Source organism: Chamaea fasciata, unplaced genomic scaffold (assembly GCF_029207755.1).
Source record: "Chamaea fasciata isolate MVZ Bird 193981 ecotype frontalis unplaced genomic scaffold, bChaFas1.0.hap1 SCAF_6, whole genome shotgun sequence".
NCBI classification, from domain to species: Eukaryota; Metazoa; Chordata; class Aves; order Passeriformes; family Sylviidae; genus Chamaea; species Chamaea fasciata.
In genome coordinates, this window is record NW_027094091.1 from 46423858 (window position 1) to 46439708 (window position 15851).

The window sequence follows — 15851 nt, forward strand, 5'->3', positions numbered from 1 at the left end:
GAACATGAAGCTGGGTATTAACCCCTCATTCTGCCTGACACAAGCAGTGTCTCCGCCCATGGACTGAGACTGAACTTCATGGGAAAACATAAACATTTCCTTTCCCAAAAGGACCTACATGAAGCCTTCTACTCCAAAAGGGCTGCCCAACGCTACAGCCCACAGCACTTCTCTGTCAGTGCTAGAACTGTAACTTGTGAAGTACTTAAGGATTAAAGACACTGTGAAAAAAAAGGGTTGTATTTTTCAAGCTCAAAGAAGGGTAGTAAATAAATGAATCTTTATAGGAGTTTTAGAACATCATATGGCTTCAGGCAAGTACATGTTCCTTTTCAGATCAAAACAGAGGGGAAGCAGTTCTGGTCTCTGAATGAAAATGGGTTTGGAGAGGAAGCAAACAGCATCTCTTAAATGGAAGTGAAAAAGAGAACAGCACAAAGAGCCATATGCCTGGCACCCTTGACAGTCCTCAAGAGGGGAGGGAGGGAGTGTGTTAGAAGGGTGAGATGTGGTCTACGCTTGTGAAGACAGGAAAATAAGAAAATGGCTTCAAGAGGTGAGAAATGTCAAAGAAATAAAGTAGGTATGTTAAAAGAGGTGTTAAAGAGGATTATTTTCCCTCAATGTATTCCCTGAAATCCTATTTAATATAATGGGATTGATCGTTGTGGCCCTAAATAAGATCCTACAAAATTCACATCAGCACAAGAGGTAGACAAAACAAATTGCTTAAGTTCAAAAAAAAAATGCAGACTTCAGATGCACAGAATAAGCCATGGGGAAAACAAAATAGGACCAATAAAATAGAGGAAATAAAGAGATGGTGTGAGAGTTATACCCTAAATTCAGGTAACTTTTTGTCTGTAGCAAATCTCATTGGCCTATAGCAATGTCATTGGGTATGTGGCCCACAAGGAGCTCCTACCAAAAGACAGCTGCAAACACATATCCCTTTCCATCAGCACATCATTGTTTCATACAGCCACCATCAAAATAACTGAAGAGACAGTGCTGCAAACATTTGTACTGAGCTACAATCCTTCTCAAAGTGTTCACGAAGATGTAACAGGTCTGTCTTCAACGGGTGTTTGGCAGTACAGCTCTGCAGAGACCTACAGAGCTTGGATGGGGTGGCATTGCAGCTGCAGTCAGAAAGGGGACAAACTGCTGGAAAGAAGGATGCTGTCTCTGAGCTAAGGGGAAGATGAGACAAACCTTTAATTGGGGGAGGATCACAGGAGCCACAAGAGGAAAGACTGAAGGTGTGACATAAACACAGAGGGTGATTTTGATGGGTCCCAGCTCCTGACTGTAATAAATCAGTACATGTTAACATCAAATCTGGAAGAAGCAACATTTGGGTAGACTCCTTTGAAGAGCTGATTGCTCCAACGTGTCGTGGTTCAAAGGGGTAGGAATGGCAGCAGCAGCAAGCCTACCCACAGCTTATCTGCATTTCTTTGTCAATATATCTTTTAAAATCAGCTTCTAGTGAAAAAACAAGAACAAAAAACAAAACCCAAACAAACTATCCTTCAGATGAAAGCACCAGGGCAGCATGCAGCTCCTCTGAGAAGCAGAGCAGGAGTTTGGTTATGGTTGACTTATGAGAAGCAACTAGACTGCAACATAGCTACCTAACCAAGGGGCTGCAAAAGCCCTTGGACTCTCATATTGGACCAAGAAACTTTACATCACAGTTGTAGCCCATGAAGTTTTACAGCTGATTTATGATATGGTTTCAGAACTCTTCACTGTTTTATAAGTGCATGGAACTTTTCCTGTAAATACAGATTGAGAAGAAGGCTTTGGAGTGATTTTTACACATTGTAATCACATAGAAGCATGCTATCACTTGCAAAAAAAAAAAAAAATCCTTCTCTCTATGTGTGTATATATATTTATATATCTCCCCCATTTTATTTTAAGCATATGGGCTGGTATTCCTGTGGGTAAACCACTTAAAAATTAGTTCCAGAACAGACACATTAATGGAGACTCAAATAACTAAAAGGTAAAGTACAGCTGAGGAAACCTTGGCAGCAAAATATTCAAGCATCGTCAGAAAAAGTAGACTCCTACCTCACAGCCAAATTTCGTTACCTTTTGATGACCAATACTACCAGTTTGCTTTGCTCTTAGAAATTTCTAAGAATTTCTTGTGTTCTGGAGATTATGGTATCATTGCTTGCAGTCATAACACGTAGAAGTGTGATGCTGTGAGTCTTCAGTGGTTGAGTTGGGGTCAGCTGAGCCTGATGCCCGGCTGGGGCATTGCCCAGACACACCCAGGCGGTTGCAATGGGCCCAATGGTTGCAATCTCAGGAGCAGCACAGTCTGCCAGCACTGCTCATGTGGGCACCATGGCTACCATGCTGCTTCCAGCTCTCCCCATGTGGCACGGAGCTGACAGGTGCTTGCTCACAGCCATTAAAGATTCCAGGAGGCATTTTATAGGTATGTGAGTTGTGGATGCCTATTTGCTGGTGTCCTGTGGGAAGCTGCTCTGATGCTGGATTTTATATTCATCCCAAAGTTCATTGGAAAATGAACTTCCTTCTTCCTATCTTCACTTCCTTTCTGATCTGTTTTGCAAAGCATCTGCTATGTTTCATGCAGGCTACAGCTGATTTCTTTGGAAGGGAGTGATTCCTACATAGGATTTACACATGACAGCAGCAGGCAGGGAGAGCACTGAGGGACAGGCTTAATCCTCAGCTGTGCTCCAGCTGATATCAAAGAGCTTTTATATTTAATAAGTCTCAAGCACTTACAATCACAGAGGACAGACAAGTACAGAAAAATACAGCAGAACCAAAGTATCCTCAAGGGCAAGATAAAATGGAAAATTAAGAGCCCAAGGTTTCTTAAATGAGTAGAAGTCCACATTCAATAAAAATGAAGACTTATACACAAATCATCCTGCTGTTTCGGGAGGATAGTTTATCTAAATATGATGTAGGCAAAAACTACTGGAGTGTTGATGTTGAGTAGGTATGTGTCAGAAAGCAGACATACAAATAGGTACCCTGGGAGAGGACTTCTCCCCAAACCTTTTTCTTCTCTTTGATTCAGGAGACCGAATCCCAAAAAGAACAGATCCTTCTCCAGAGAGCCTTTCTGTGCTCTGCTATTCTGCTCACCCACCTGGCCTTCCACATCAAGCAGAAAATACTTCAGTTGCAGCGTTCAAAACATTCCCTTTCCTGCCTCACTGGGGGAATGCTGCTCCTAAAGCCCACTGGGGTTGTTTCTGTACCTCTGACACAAGGACTGTTTTAATTTTAGACTCAAGCTGTTATTAACCAGAAACATCAAAAAACTCATGTTTTTAGAGGTTTTAACCAACCCAAAACAAAGCTCTGATCTGGAAAACACTCTTTCTTAAGTCCATATAACACTTCCTTGCTACAAGACATTGACAGCGCTGTGTGCAGGGAAATCTCTCCACATGCGAGAGGCACCATCTTCATCTTGAGAGCTGCTGAGCCCAGACAAGATGTCCTCATCATGCCCTCCAGTTAGCTGGTAAAATACAAGATTTAAAGTATATCTCCTCACAGTCCCTGCATATATGAATATCAAATCTTTTGTGTCACCATCATAGATCTTTTATGCCACTCTGCTTTTCATCCATAATGCTACCACTCCCACCATCAAAGGCTGTCCATTCTCTTCTCTTTGTCCTACTTCTGCTCCATGAAGAAACAGCCTTTAGGAGCATTGTCCTTAGGAATAAAATGCCATTTGTTTCTTCCTATTCCCCTCACTGTTGCTTTCTGCAATGCTAATGTAGGGTTACCCCTCTCCTCCAGCCGCCTTCTTTATCAGCCCCCACCAGTACTCCCATTTGCTGTCAATCTCATATGAGCAGTTGCCAATATATTCCTGCTCACCTGTAAAGACAGAGCAGGTCTCAGAACTCCCCGAGAGACTGAGACAGAGAGAACATTTAACTCACATGTAACTTTCGGCTGACTGCTTTTGACAGTGCAACCTTGGAAAGTTAGAGGAGCAGGAAAGTTGGTGTTGACACCTAAACAGACATCTATAATGGAGCAGTGCAACTTTCTGGAAATCTTACATGTGGAGGGTTCTGGGTGAGAAAGAAGCATAGCAGGGCTGTGGATAATGGGAGCCCTGCAGAAGAGCTCCAGGACTGAGGAGCATGAGTAATACCTAGGATGGTAAATTGAGATGTTACCTAGTAGTCGCTCTCTCCCTTATGTCAGTACTGACTAGGTTAGACCTCCATAGCCAGAATTATCATCAAAGACTTAAATTTGCTTACAGGCACAGAAAACGGGGAAGACAAAATAGTTTTACTCCACCTTTGGCAGAAAAATAATACAAATAGTGTAAAGAATATGAGAGCTACAAGAAGCCTTTGACAGCAATTTCAGGAATCTATGCCCCTGAACGATTCAGTAAAGTCTCTGGCAGCTGGTAGCCTGATGGAACTGAGATGATGCAGACACAAGGCTGGGACCTGTAATCCCAAGCATCCAGGCTATTTTATTGTGCTTATTCTTGTGAAATCTACAGGAGATCTATGGATTCTTTAGCTGATAGTATCTCCTGACTAGCCTCCTTTATCTCTCTACTCACACCAAGGAAAAATGTCCTAAATGTTTGTGATACGGTTTCAGATACTTTTCTGACCACCAGCTTGATTTTTTTAGCTCTGCAGCTCTAAGAGGCTGTGCTCAGATATCTCAGATCTGTAATTTTCATAATAACATAAATTTTGTCTAGATTTTGCAGCTAACTTACCCCATCCTCCTTCTCCAATAATTCCACATGGAAGAGATCACAGCGCTGTTCATAGATGGAAAGACATGAGAAAGAGACCTCTAACAGTGATTTTTGGAATGAGCCTCAATAGTTGACCATCCCATTTCCTGCAATACACCCTTTAAAAGCTTTTACAATTTTGTAGCCTTCAAGGAACTGAGATTTCCCCCCTCCTCCTTTCTCTCTGTAGAGAGTAAGAGAAGCCTAGAGAGTCAGCATGCCAGAGTTCTGGAACGCCTGCTGACCATCTCCATGTGCTTCCACTCTGCAGAGTGGCAGATTGAAGCTCATTGCAAGGAGCAGGAAAGTGGGTGATCAGATAGCAGGCAGTTTGGTGGTGATAAAAGGTATGAGAAAACCAGGATGTCCTCTCAAAATGTCTGAAAAAGAAGTAAAATCCATAATACACACTTCCTCTACACCTTGTAATAGTAACCCTGTTGTGCAGGTTTTGCCATGCACTCACAGGCATCTTAAGATTTACTTTGTTCTCATCCAGAGAAAATAAGCAGTTGTTTTGCAGATGTTGATCAGCCTTTAAGAGAAGGATTTCTGTTTGTTTGTTTGTTTGTCTGCTGGTTTTGTGTTGGGTCGTCCCCCTCCCCCCCCCATGATGCAGTTGGGCATTTTTTTCTTCTCAGGGAAGGAGATACTATACACAACTGATCTGAGCATGATCAGGAAAGAAAGGCTTTTTCCTTTGGCAAATTTGCATGAGCAAACAACATTTTCCCAGCAAACTTTATGTCCTTCAAAAGTGCATTAAAATCTTCAGCTGATAATGGCAGAGCATTTTGAAAATGTACTTGAATAACTGTGGAGGAGCCACCATTGATAGAATTAGTCAAATTAGGCATTAGCCCTGAAAAAAGTAACAAATTTGTGATTTATGTTGATCGAAGTCTGACCTGTTTGAATTTTTTGTATTTTATCTAAAATCTATCTTCTGACTGAATTCTTTTTGTCCTCAGAAGAGTAGGATAAATTTGCCTGAGATAAATCATCCTTTATTAAAAAAAAAAGTCAACATTTCATTGAATTCTGTAACACAGGAAACCAAATCTGACATTAAAATTAGTTTTCAGGCTTCCCTTTCATGATACAACAGCTTTGAGATGACAGAGAATTTGTGCTTAGATCACTGACTTTTTCTACAATTTGCTGAATTACATGATGCTTTTTCCTGTGTCTGTCTGGGGAGGTAGTAGTGAGCACATAGGCATTTGTTCCCAGATCTCACTGAGATAATGAGAGATTCAACAACCAATTTGAAAAGACAAATCTTCTAAGCCCGCCACTGCCTTCTTCAGGCATAGCAACATAAAACAGAAACCTCAAGAAGTGTCATGGACATCCTGACAGGGATTTTGATTTGATAGCATCATGGTAATTTGGTTGAAGAGAGAGAAGGACATGGTGATGAGCAGAATTGTGGATGGCAGTGTAAAATGATGCACTGATAGTCAGATTTGTAGTTCTTAAAAGAAGAGATTTTATTCCACGTAAATTATTCAAAATGTACTAATTCCAAATTGGGGACGGGGGGAAGGGAGGGGGAAATCACCAGACTTTATCTGTCTTTAAGTCATTTGGGGACCAGCCACTGAACCAAGGGAAAAAATCCTGCTGCAAAAATCTTTTTCATGCTTGTAAAAACCATTTAGAGATTTTAATTCTCCTTGCTTCCTGACTCCTTCCTTTAAAATTGGTAATCAAACCTTCCTCCTTCTGTCTTCTGCCTTTTCTTATTCCTAATTGTTTGTTCCACAATAATCTTGTCCATCTTTGACTCATGTCTGCAGATTTCAGAAGTTTCTACCTGTTTTAAGTTTGTAAATCATTGACAGGGCTAAAAGAAACATTAGTTTATCTACATTATAATGATTCTATATTTGCCAGTATCCTGCAGGAACTTTACATTTCTATGAACTGTGTTGGGGCTTAAAAATGTACTCAGAGTTACTGCTGCCTTTTTCAGAGGTGGTTTCCACTGAGATCTCTCATCAGTTTACTCTTTATTATAGTAATTTCTCTGAGAAAAAAACTCAACCTCTTCTTAAGTGTAACTGCTTCTGCATACAAGAAATACAGAATTAACAAGGTGAAGAGAATTTCTCTGCTGTATAATTAGCTTTTTGTGTTGGATTCATCTTGGCCCCCACGTCGGCATTTTTATACCCTCTAAATACTCCAGCACACGTGAAAGTTTACTTCCATGACTAATCCTATTGATTTGGACCAGACTATAGACGTGGGTGAAGTTACATGTTAATATAGGACTTTGCAGGGTCAGAAACTTAGGCCAAACTTTGTCCTCCCAGCCTTTCACCACGACCCAGGAATTCCAGTGGTGTTCATTCATACACAAATAAACAGACCGGGGAACCAAGGGACATTAATTGGCCTGGAGCCAGGGCAAAGATGTCTACTTTTTTTCCATCTGAGGTTCTCAGGTCTGATCTCCTCATCCTAATTTCTGATAATGGCTCTTCATTCAGTAAAATTCTTGCCAGAGCTTCCCAAGAATCAGCTGCATTTTAAAGAAAGTATTTGAATGTATGAAAAAGGTAAGACAGTTGGTTTAGCTGTTATGAAGTGTTTTTAACACATTCATGTGAATTTTAGTAAAGAATGACATACCGGGCCTGAATTTTGTCTTGAATCAGTTTGTAGATGTAGGAGAGCTGATTTCATCATGTTGAAAAAGGAAATGCTGTGAAATTTTTGGAGGTTTTTTTTGTATATTTTATTTTTAATATCAGGTTTGCTGAAATACCAGTAAGGTTATGAAACTAATACACTAAATCCTATGCTCATGTGCCTTAATTGCCTCTAGTCTGAAGATAAGTCAGACTTAAAGATTCAAATATATGAAGTGTTTGTACAATAGATGTGAAATGAGTATATCTAAGTATTAAATCACGAGCAAGTGTTACCCATCTGCTAAGTATTTTAATATACTGCATCATGTATACTGTAATGTGCTTATATTAAATTTAAAGTGACAGGAGCCAATCGATTTGGATATTTGAAAGTGAAAGGCTTTTTCAACTTTCTTCCCAAAACAATGAAGTAAGTTGTTCTTCTGGTGATTCTGAGCTATCTTGGCAGATATTATGAGCAGGTCAATGAGAAATACCGTATTACCCAACCTGCCAGGGAGCTAAGAAGTTAGAGAAGTGCTGGATTCTGCTTCCACCTTGCATTTTCCCCATATAAGTATACAAAAGTTGAGTAAAATCTCATTTAGGGTGCAAGATGCACTCCAATTTGAAGGCTGAACTGAGCAGGAGAGAGATGAATGGAGGAAGAAGCAGAATGCAGATACAATTTGGCTCCACACTGAATAACATATAAGCCCTGTTTGAAAGAGGGAACCTTTGCAGAAGAAGGGTTTGCATAACCATTATTAATCATTTGTGCATTTATCTTTGTGTGTGTTGCCTCAGCTCTGACTCGAGGTCCTAGACTCCAATCCCTATTTGTATTTATTCTCTGCCTTCTGCCCTTCCTGATCATGTATGCAATATATATCACAAATTGAACATGGCTTGTTGTGTCAGCAGATGAATGCTTGTTTTTAATTCATCTGTTTTTGCATAATTTAAGTCAGGAGTTTATGTTGTATCTGGTAAAGAAATCCAGTAGTGGACTGTGGATTGGTCAGCCAGAATACAGCATGCTGTAGACATAAAAATACGGAAAGAACTCCAGACACTAGTCCTGTCCTGTTGGAAAACTCTTATCTGCAAACACCATCCACATCTTCAAACACAGACCCATGAAATGCAAACTGTAGCACCTTGTGTCAATACCTTTGGCCTGGTCATACACAAGATCTGCTGAAACGTAGCTTTTAGAGATTTGAATCTTCAAAGTGAGAGCACTTCCCTCTTGGTGGGAAGCATGGCTGTCTCAGGTCTGTGTGCACCAGCAATTCAGCAGATCTTGCTTAAAATTCTCCTGCTTTTGCTACTGTTTGAGTTGGAGTGCTACAGATCTATCATTTCTTATTCTCTACCTGTATGTGTTAGTAGCCAGATCAAAATACCTGGTGTACAGGTATTATTTCAAGCTGCTGTATTCTGGCTATCAGATACAAAATAGGCTTTTAAGGCATTTTAAGTGTTTTGTAATCTTAACTTGCATGGTATAATATCTTAAATGTGACCAGCAACGTCTGAGATACAGTTCCTGGCAGCAAGCAGTTAAATTACTGCTTGCCCATATAAACTGCAGTCTGGTTTACTCCTGGAATAGGAGTTTAACTCATTAGACCAAGTTACTCCCTCTAATTCAAGATCTATAAATCTTCACCAATAAAAAAGGTTAAAAATATAGTGGCTTTTTTTAAGAGAGAGAGGGGGAAAAAAAGAAACCCTGTTCTTTCTTTGCATGGATAGCATTCTCAAAAGTGCTACAGCAATCTGGTTTTAATCTTAGTTATGATCCTAAGTAGATGCCTTCTTGACTCTGGCATCATCATGGCTGCAAAATAAGAAGCAGGCTCACTGGCACTGAACATATGCATGTCCTGGATTTGCTCTGCCTTCTGCTTGTGGAAAGCTGGCAAAAGCAGCAAATGCTGTGCCTTAACACTTTTTTTCCTCTGGTTCATTGTGTTTAGATGGGACAAACGTAGTGCAAAGCTGCTGGTTGTCCACTTGATGGTATCAAGTAACTGAGCATGGGAGGGTATGGCTGCTTTAATGCTCTCGACTCGGGCAGACGTGACCGGAGATTTTTATAACAGGTAAAACATCTGTGTTATGTTCTTCGCCTACACAAACAACTCCAGTGCTAGATTTAATCAGACTGTGCATAATTTAGCTTGCTGCTTGGATTCCGCAGTCCAGTCCAGTCTGCTCCAGACCAATCTTGCTGTGAAGTGGATAAACAATGCCTCCATCAGGAAAATCACCATGGTTTTGCTGCAAGCAGAGGATACTGCTAATTTGCATTTTTAAAGACTCTGTTATCTGTTTCTAGGTGAAAACACATTAGGAAAAAAAGCTATGGAAAATAATTTGTTCTCAAACCCTGACATTATCAAGTAATTTCTCATCATTTTAACAAACTTTTAGCTGACATCTTTCCCAGAACCAAGCTTTAGCAAAAAGAAAAGTGTAACTTTAAGCTGGAGCAAGAAGGAAGACTTGACACTGGTCTTTCTCCTCTTGCTCTTCTTCATCATGTTTTCCTTTGCCTGAGGATATGTTTGAGCAGATCCATGTACACGTGAGCATGAGCCTCATCTCTTTTCAGAGGTGAGACCAGGCAGGGCTAGCATTTCTCCCAATTGTGTAGAAGTATAGCTACACAAAGTATAGCATTGTGAGAAAGAGCAAGAAAGCAATTTCTTGGGTATTTCAGAGTTCTGCTTTCCTGGTCTGGGCTATGATTCTAGTTTGGCAGCTTTTTCTATTTGTCCCAGACAGAAAAAAAGAAAGGTTTCCCATCATACCTCTTCAAAATAAGAAACATCTAGCATGAGATTTGTTACTCAGTAGGAAAATGGCTTTGGATTGTGCCCCACAGAAACATGGCAATCTGGCTCATTTGGCAATCTTTACGATGGCAAGTACGTGCAAATCTGATGTAACAAGGGACTTTCTGTCTCAGGCTATTTAGAATATACCTTGTCCAAAACAAATGAATGGTATGATGCTGGGACAGAAAGATGCTTGGGCAGAAAGATTGCATCATTTGGCCAAGCAAAACATCAAGCCACCTCACACTGACCTATGGGTAGGTGGTTGTCTGTGCCCCATGTGGGGCACTGAAGCAGCCAGAGGATGTCTGCATCTGCCCTGCAATAAGAAGAGCTGATTTCAGGAGGAAATGTCACCCTGACCCAGAAGAGCAGCACCCACTTGCCCACCACAAGTGAGGCAGTGCTGCTGTGAGGGAGCACCGGGGTGCAGGCAGCCGTCCTGCTCCCAGAGGCGCCTCACTAACCCCCTGCAGAAAATGACAATCATATCCTGAGGGTTTGCAGGGTTACTTTGCTGGATGTCACCACGAGCAGGGGTGAGTAATGGTGCTGGCTACTAACAACAGGGGGTAATGTGAAGCACTAGAGCTGGCGCCAATGGCTTCCAGCGCCTTGTGTGCTGCCAGCCACTCTGAGGCAGCCTGGGCACTGCTCATACCATACTCAGGGAGCCCATGCTGTGCGCCAAATTAAGAGCATGTCGGTATTACTTATTTTCTGCTTTCAGTTTATTAATTCCAAATACTATTTCAACTTCTTATTAAGGACAGATAGTCTGTGAGCAAGTCCTTGTTTTGAAAAGTGCAGTTGTTATGCACAAGTCCTGACCATAAGGTATGTGCTGCTTGGTGGAATTTGTTTGCAAACTGTCCCTTGAAACCCTTAACTATTTATTGTGAAGAAACTATCACCTAGGGCTATGTAATCATGGTTTCTTCTCTCTGACTCGAGTACACAAAACTTTTTGTTCAGAAAGAAGAGACAAATTATGAAGAATAAATGACTAGCTATGAACTTCTGGTACACTTTATTCAAAGTCTAAGTAATTAGACTGAAACCCACAGAGCTTTTTTGGATCCATGTTTTCACGACAGTTGTGACTGCTTGACTACTTGGGAAACAATAGGTAATAAAACTGCACAAATGTGATTCCAAAAGGAAACTTGATTCATAGTATAAACCAACACCCTTGGTCTTGTCTGAAAAGTGCCATAGTTGGACAAATATCTTTTTCATCCCATATCTTGTAAGTAGTCAGTGTTCACATAAGTAAACACCAAACAGGGTGAACTTTCAATATCTGGTCCTGCTTTGAGAAGTTTCTCTGGCTCAAAAAGTGTACCAAACACAAGAAATGTCACACAAAACAGAGGAGATTTACAGGAGATGCACTGCAGTAATGCCAAGGTGAGAACCAAACTACAGCAGGTCAATGCAGCATTTGGGCGGTAAGAGGCAGAGACGAAAGGACCAGAAACTACCAAGCTTCCCATCAGGCCACACCTGCAGTTCTTTGGATGTTGATGCTCCTTCTCCAGTCAACCAAACCAGGCACAATAAAAACTGCCCAGTGTGCATGGAAGAGCGAAGAAGCAACTTGATAAATAAACAAGCAGAAAGAAAATTGGCTAAAATTAAACCTTCATACAATAGGAAGTTAGTGCAGGCTGCTGCTTCTTTGGAAGTGAGCCCTCACGTCGCCTGCCTGCGACGGTGAGTTATACACGTTTATCCTCCGCACTCTAAAAAAAGAACGGGACAACGGAGCACTCCCGTGCTTTATGCCCGCACCTTGGGCATGACAGCCCAGCCATAAACCGCCGTAAATTTGTTCGGTGCTCCGGAGCTGCCCCGGCGCGGCCCACCGCCCCTTGCAGCCCCCTCCCCGGCACCGCCCGGCGCGGCTGCCCCTCCCCAGGCCTCTGCGACCCTCGCCCTCCTAATTTGTGAGTCTGATGTCCTGCACGCCGTGCATACATTATGCAAAGAGAGCCCTCCGCGGCCCGCAGGCCGCCCCTCCGCCTAGGTGAATAAATTATGCCGATGAGGGCGGGGATGCGGGGCGGCGGTTCCGCGGCTGACAGCGGGGCAGCGCGGGTTGCCTGCCGCCTGCGGGCTTCTCCGCCTGGCGCGGCGCGGCTGCTGGGCGCCGGCAGGCAGGTGGAGCGGGAGCAACAAGTCCTCCGGCGGCGGCGGGGAGGGGAGCGGGAGGCGGAGGGGGGGCGCTTCCCGCCCCGCGCCTGAAAACCTCTCTGACAAGTGGCAAAGCGCTCGCAGAGCACGCTGCTCCCTCCGAAGGGCGGCTGGAAGCCGCGGGGGCTCGCCTCGCACCCAGCCCCGCTGCCGGCTTGTGGCCCGTCGCTCCCGCCTGTCGCCCCCGCCTCTGCCTCGGGGTGGGTCGCGACCCGGTGCCGGGCGGTGCGGTGCGGGCTGCGGAGCGCGCCGCCGCTTCGCCTTCAAAGTGTGCGAGCCGGTTGCCGGCTCTGCTTCTACTTACCGCGGGGTTTATTTATTTATTTTTTTTTCGTCTTTGAAGTCATTATTTTGCCGTTTTGTTATTTATTTTCTCCTACTTCGTTGCTGTTATTTTTGTTATCGTTGTTTGTAAACTAATTGCCTCCATGGGGGGCGGAGGAAAGGAAATCAAAGCTGCCGCAGCTGAAGGGTGTGCGAGCACGCTGGGGAAGAGCCGAGGAGCCGCAGGACAGGATGGCAACGGGAAGCCCGGCGGCAGCGGGAAGCCCGGCCTCGGGAAGCCCGGCTGCGGCGGGGACCGCTGCCCGCGGCGGGCCGGGCCGGTCGGCTCCGCGCTAGCCGCGCTCCTCTCGGCGCTGGCCGCGGCCTCCTGCGTCTACCTGGGGGTGCGGACCAGCGACCTCCAGGCCAGGGTCGCGGCCATCGAAGGCGCCCAAGGGGGCTTCTCTGCCGCCGCCCCGCTCCCGCCGCTGCCCGGCTTTTCCTTGGAGCAGCTGAACGCGATGATGCAGGAGAAAGTGGAGCGACTTCTCGCCCAGGTGTGCGGGATGGGGGTGGCCGCTGCCGGGCGGTGTGCGTGTGGCGGGCATGGGGGAACGCTCGGGGCACGGAGGAATGCTCGGCGCGGGGGGCGGCCGGGGCGAGCTGCTCGGATGGGAGGTGAAGCGGGGAAAGTGAGCCCGCATCTCCAGGGGGCGGCGGGGCCGGAGGAGGAGCGGGCCGGGGGCGCCCGGAGCTGCTGGAGCGGGCGGGATGGGGGATCGCGGGGGATCCCTGCGGACGCCGCCCCCGAGGCGCTTTTCTTATTTGTAACTTCCCGCTGTCCCTGCGCTCCTCGACCGCCCGTGTCGAGGAGGCGGAAAGACCGGGGTCACTTGCGGCGGCGGTGGGAGAGACCCCGAGGTGTCGGGCTTGGCTTTGCTGATGGTCACTGAGGCCTCTTTTTGGCGGTCAGTGAGACCCCTTAGGCCGAGTCCAAGCGAAGGAGGCACCGCCGGTTGCGCAGCATCTGGCAGAGCGGTACATTCCAGTTTGCGGCCGCGGTCGGGAGCGCTGCCCGTGGCGAACTCGCTCGCCCAGTGCCCTCATGCTGCTTCTCTCCCCCAGAAATCCTACGAGCACTTGGCAAAAATACGAGTAGCGAGAGAAGCGGCTCCAGAGTGCAACTGCCCACCAGGTAACAGACACAGCTTGGAAATCTTTCGGAGGCTTGTAACTCTGGGGTGTTCGGTATCCCATGTTTTTGAAATACACCTTAGTCAGTTCTAGGGGATGCCTCTTCAATCAAGAGCTGTTCCTTGGATGGAAAAGGTGTAAAGCCCGGAATGATTTGTTTTTGCTGTGGCTCTAGATTGGAATTAATGCTAATAAAAACCCATTAGGCTGGATGTTGCCAAACAAGAACACTTCCGAAGAAGATAATGATCTGCTCTAGCAGATGAAATATATTCTGTCTTAAATGAGGTAGTACTGAATCAAGGCACTGTGTGCTCAACTTGGGAAGTAGTGCAAAAGTCCCTAGCAAAAATATTGAACAGTTTATAACATGGATTGAAGTAGGTGGGGAGGATCTGTTGCAAGTTAGCAGTAATATATACATGAGCTTTTTTCAGTCTAGTTTTTCTGTAGTCTTGGTGGAAAGCAGTTTCCCTAGGAAGGAATTCCATGTTTTTCCTACTGACTGTTTAAAACTGTATATGTTTGTTCTACCAGGGATATTGCTTGACTTTGGAAATGGGCCCTTCTAATACTGCACAGTTGTTCCTACCTTCATGCTGAAATGTTTCTGTGGTCTTTGTGCTCCTTTTTGATAGTCTGATAACTGTCAATGTTGTTTTAGCTTTAGAAACGTCTTCTAACGTATATCCAGCTTCATTTTAGCATCTTAGAAGTTAGGAAAATAATGCCATTGTTTCACAGGGGGATGTAGGAGTTCCAGCATCCTCTGTGGTGAGGCACACAAGTTGCAGAGGGTGCTTTGCATATCCTCTCACTCTGTATGAAAACCATCTCCTTTACAGGTGGAAAATTGACTGTCAACAGGACTTAAGCTGATTATGCTTGCCAGCAGGATGTGTGATAGTACTTGTGTGTAAGGAGGAAGCTCTCCTAGTTTAGGATTCAATTCCTGCCAAACTCATCAGTCTGAAGAGACTACCGAATCTCAGTGTTAAAGCTGCCTGCAGTGGTTGGTACACTGTTTTTGTGATGATACACCTGAGAACAGAGTACTTACTTTGCTGGTGTAGGAGTTGCCATGGCTACCATGGGATGGACAATATATATGACTAGGACTGTTTTAAAAGAGTGCATAGAATTACTCAACTCCCAGTTAGTATTGGTAAGGAACATTGGTTTCCTGCAGTAGTGTATATATATATTTTTTTTTCTTTAAGACTGGCATAAGCAAATTGGTCTTGTTTTCTCTCTTGCTTAACTGCAATGAATTAGAAGACACAAGTTTGTGCACAGAAATGAGAGTTACTCATCAAGTTGTTTACAGTGATGCATTCTGTGAGCCTGACATTACATTTAATTTGATGCTAAGATCTTTTCCTTTTTCTTCTTCCTTGTTTAAATCCATCTGTTACGATATTTTCACTTACTGTTTTCCTGGTAAAGGTCAATATCTACTTTTTCATGGTTGGTGTTATATGCTGCTTTACTTCTTCACTACCACTAGAGCCCCACATTATACCAATTTTTATCTGACCTTTTTTCTTAAGTATGTGTTATCAAATAGATAATGAGCAACTGAATATATCTTACATGCATTGTAAAAATCCTTGCTACATGAAAGTCAAAGAGATATAGGGAACATATTTGAGGGAGCAAGCTTTGTAAGACCAGGAAAACTTACATGAATCATTACAAAGTAAAAAAAAAAAAAAGTTGCAGAGAGGAGGGATTAGAAATGCGATATGGAGCTTTTCACCTCTTGGTAGCTGTTTCAATTTGGAAGCAAGTTTTGTAGTGACTGAAAGATGTTGCCATGTGGTAGCCTCATTTTGCAGTTGATGCTCTCATGCTTGTTGCCAGTGGACAGGTGTCTCCCCCAAAATGGCATCATCTTGGGAGCCTTGTCTG

General features: G+C 44.0%; 1 protein-coding gene across 1 annotated transcript in view; it reads left to right on the plus strand.

Moving 5' to 3' along the window:
- Positions 1-12811: 12811 nt before the first annotated feature.
- The window catches only part of COL25A1 (collagen type XXV alpha 1 chain), a 298968-nt gene continuing 295928 nt past the window's right edge, over positions 12812-15851 (plus strand). Inside the window, exons 1-2 of the mRNA XM_066186248.1 lie at positions 12812-13303; positions 13872-13941. Of these exons, the coding sequence (XP_066042345.1) occupies positions 12911-13303; positions 13872-13941 (463 nt within the window). The 5' untranslated portion in view covers positions 12812-12910. The remainder of the gene's footprint in view (positions 13304-13871; positions 13942-15851) is intronic.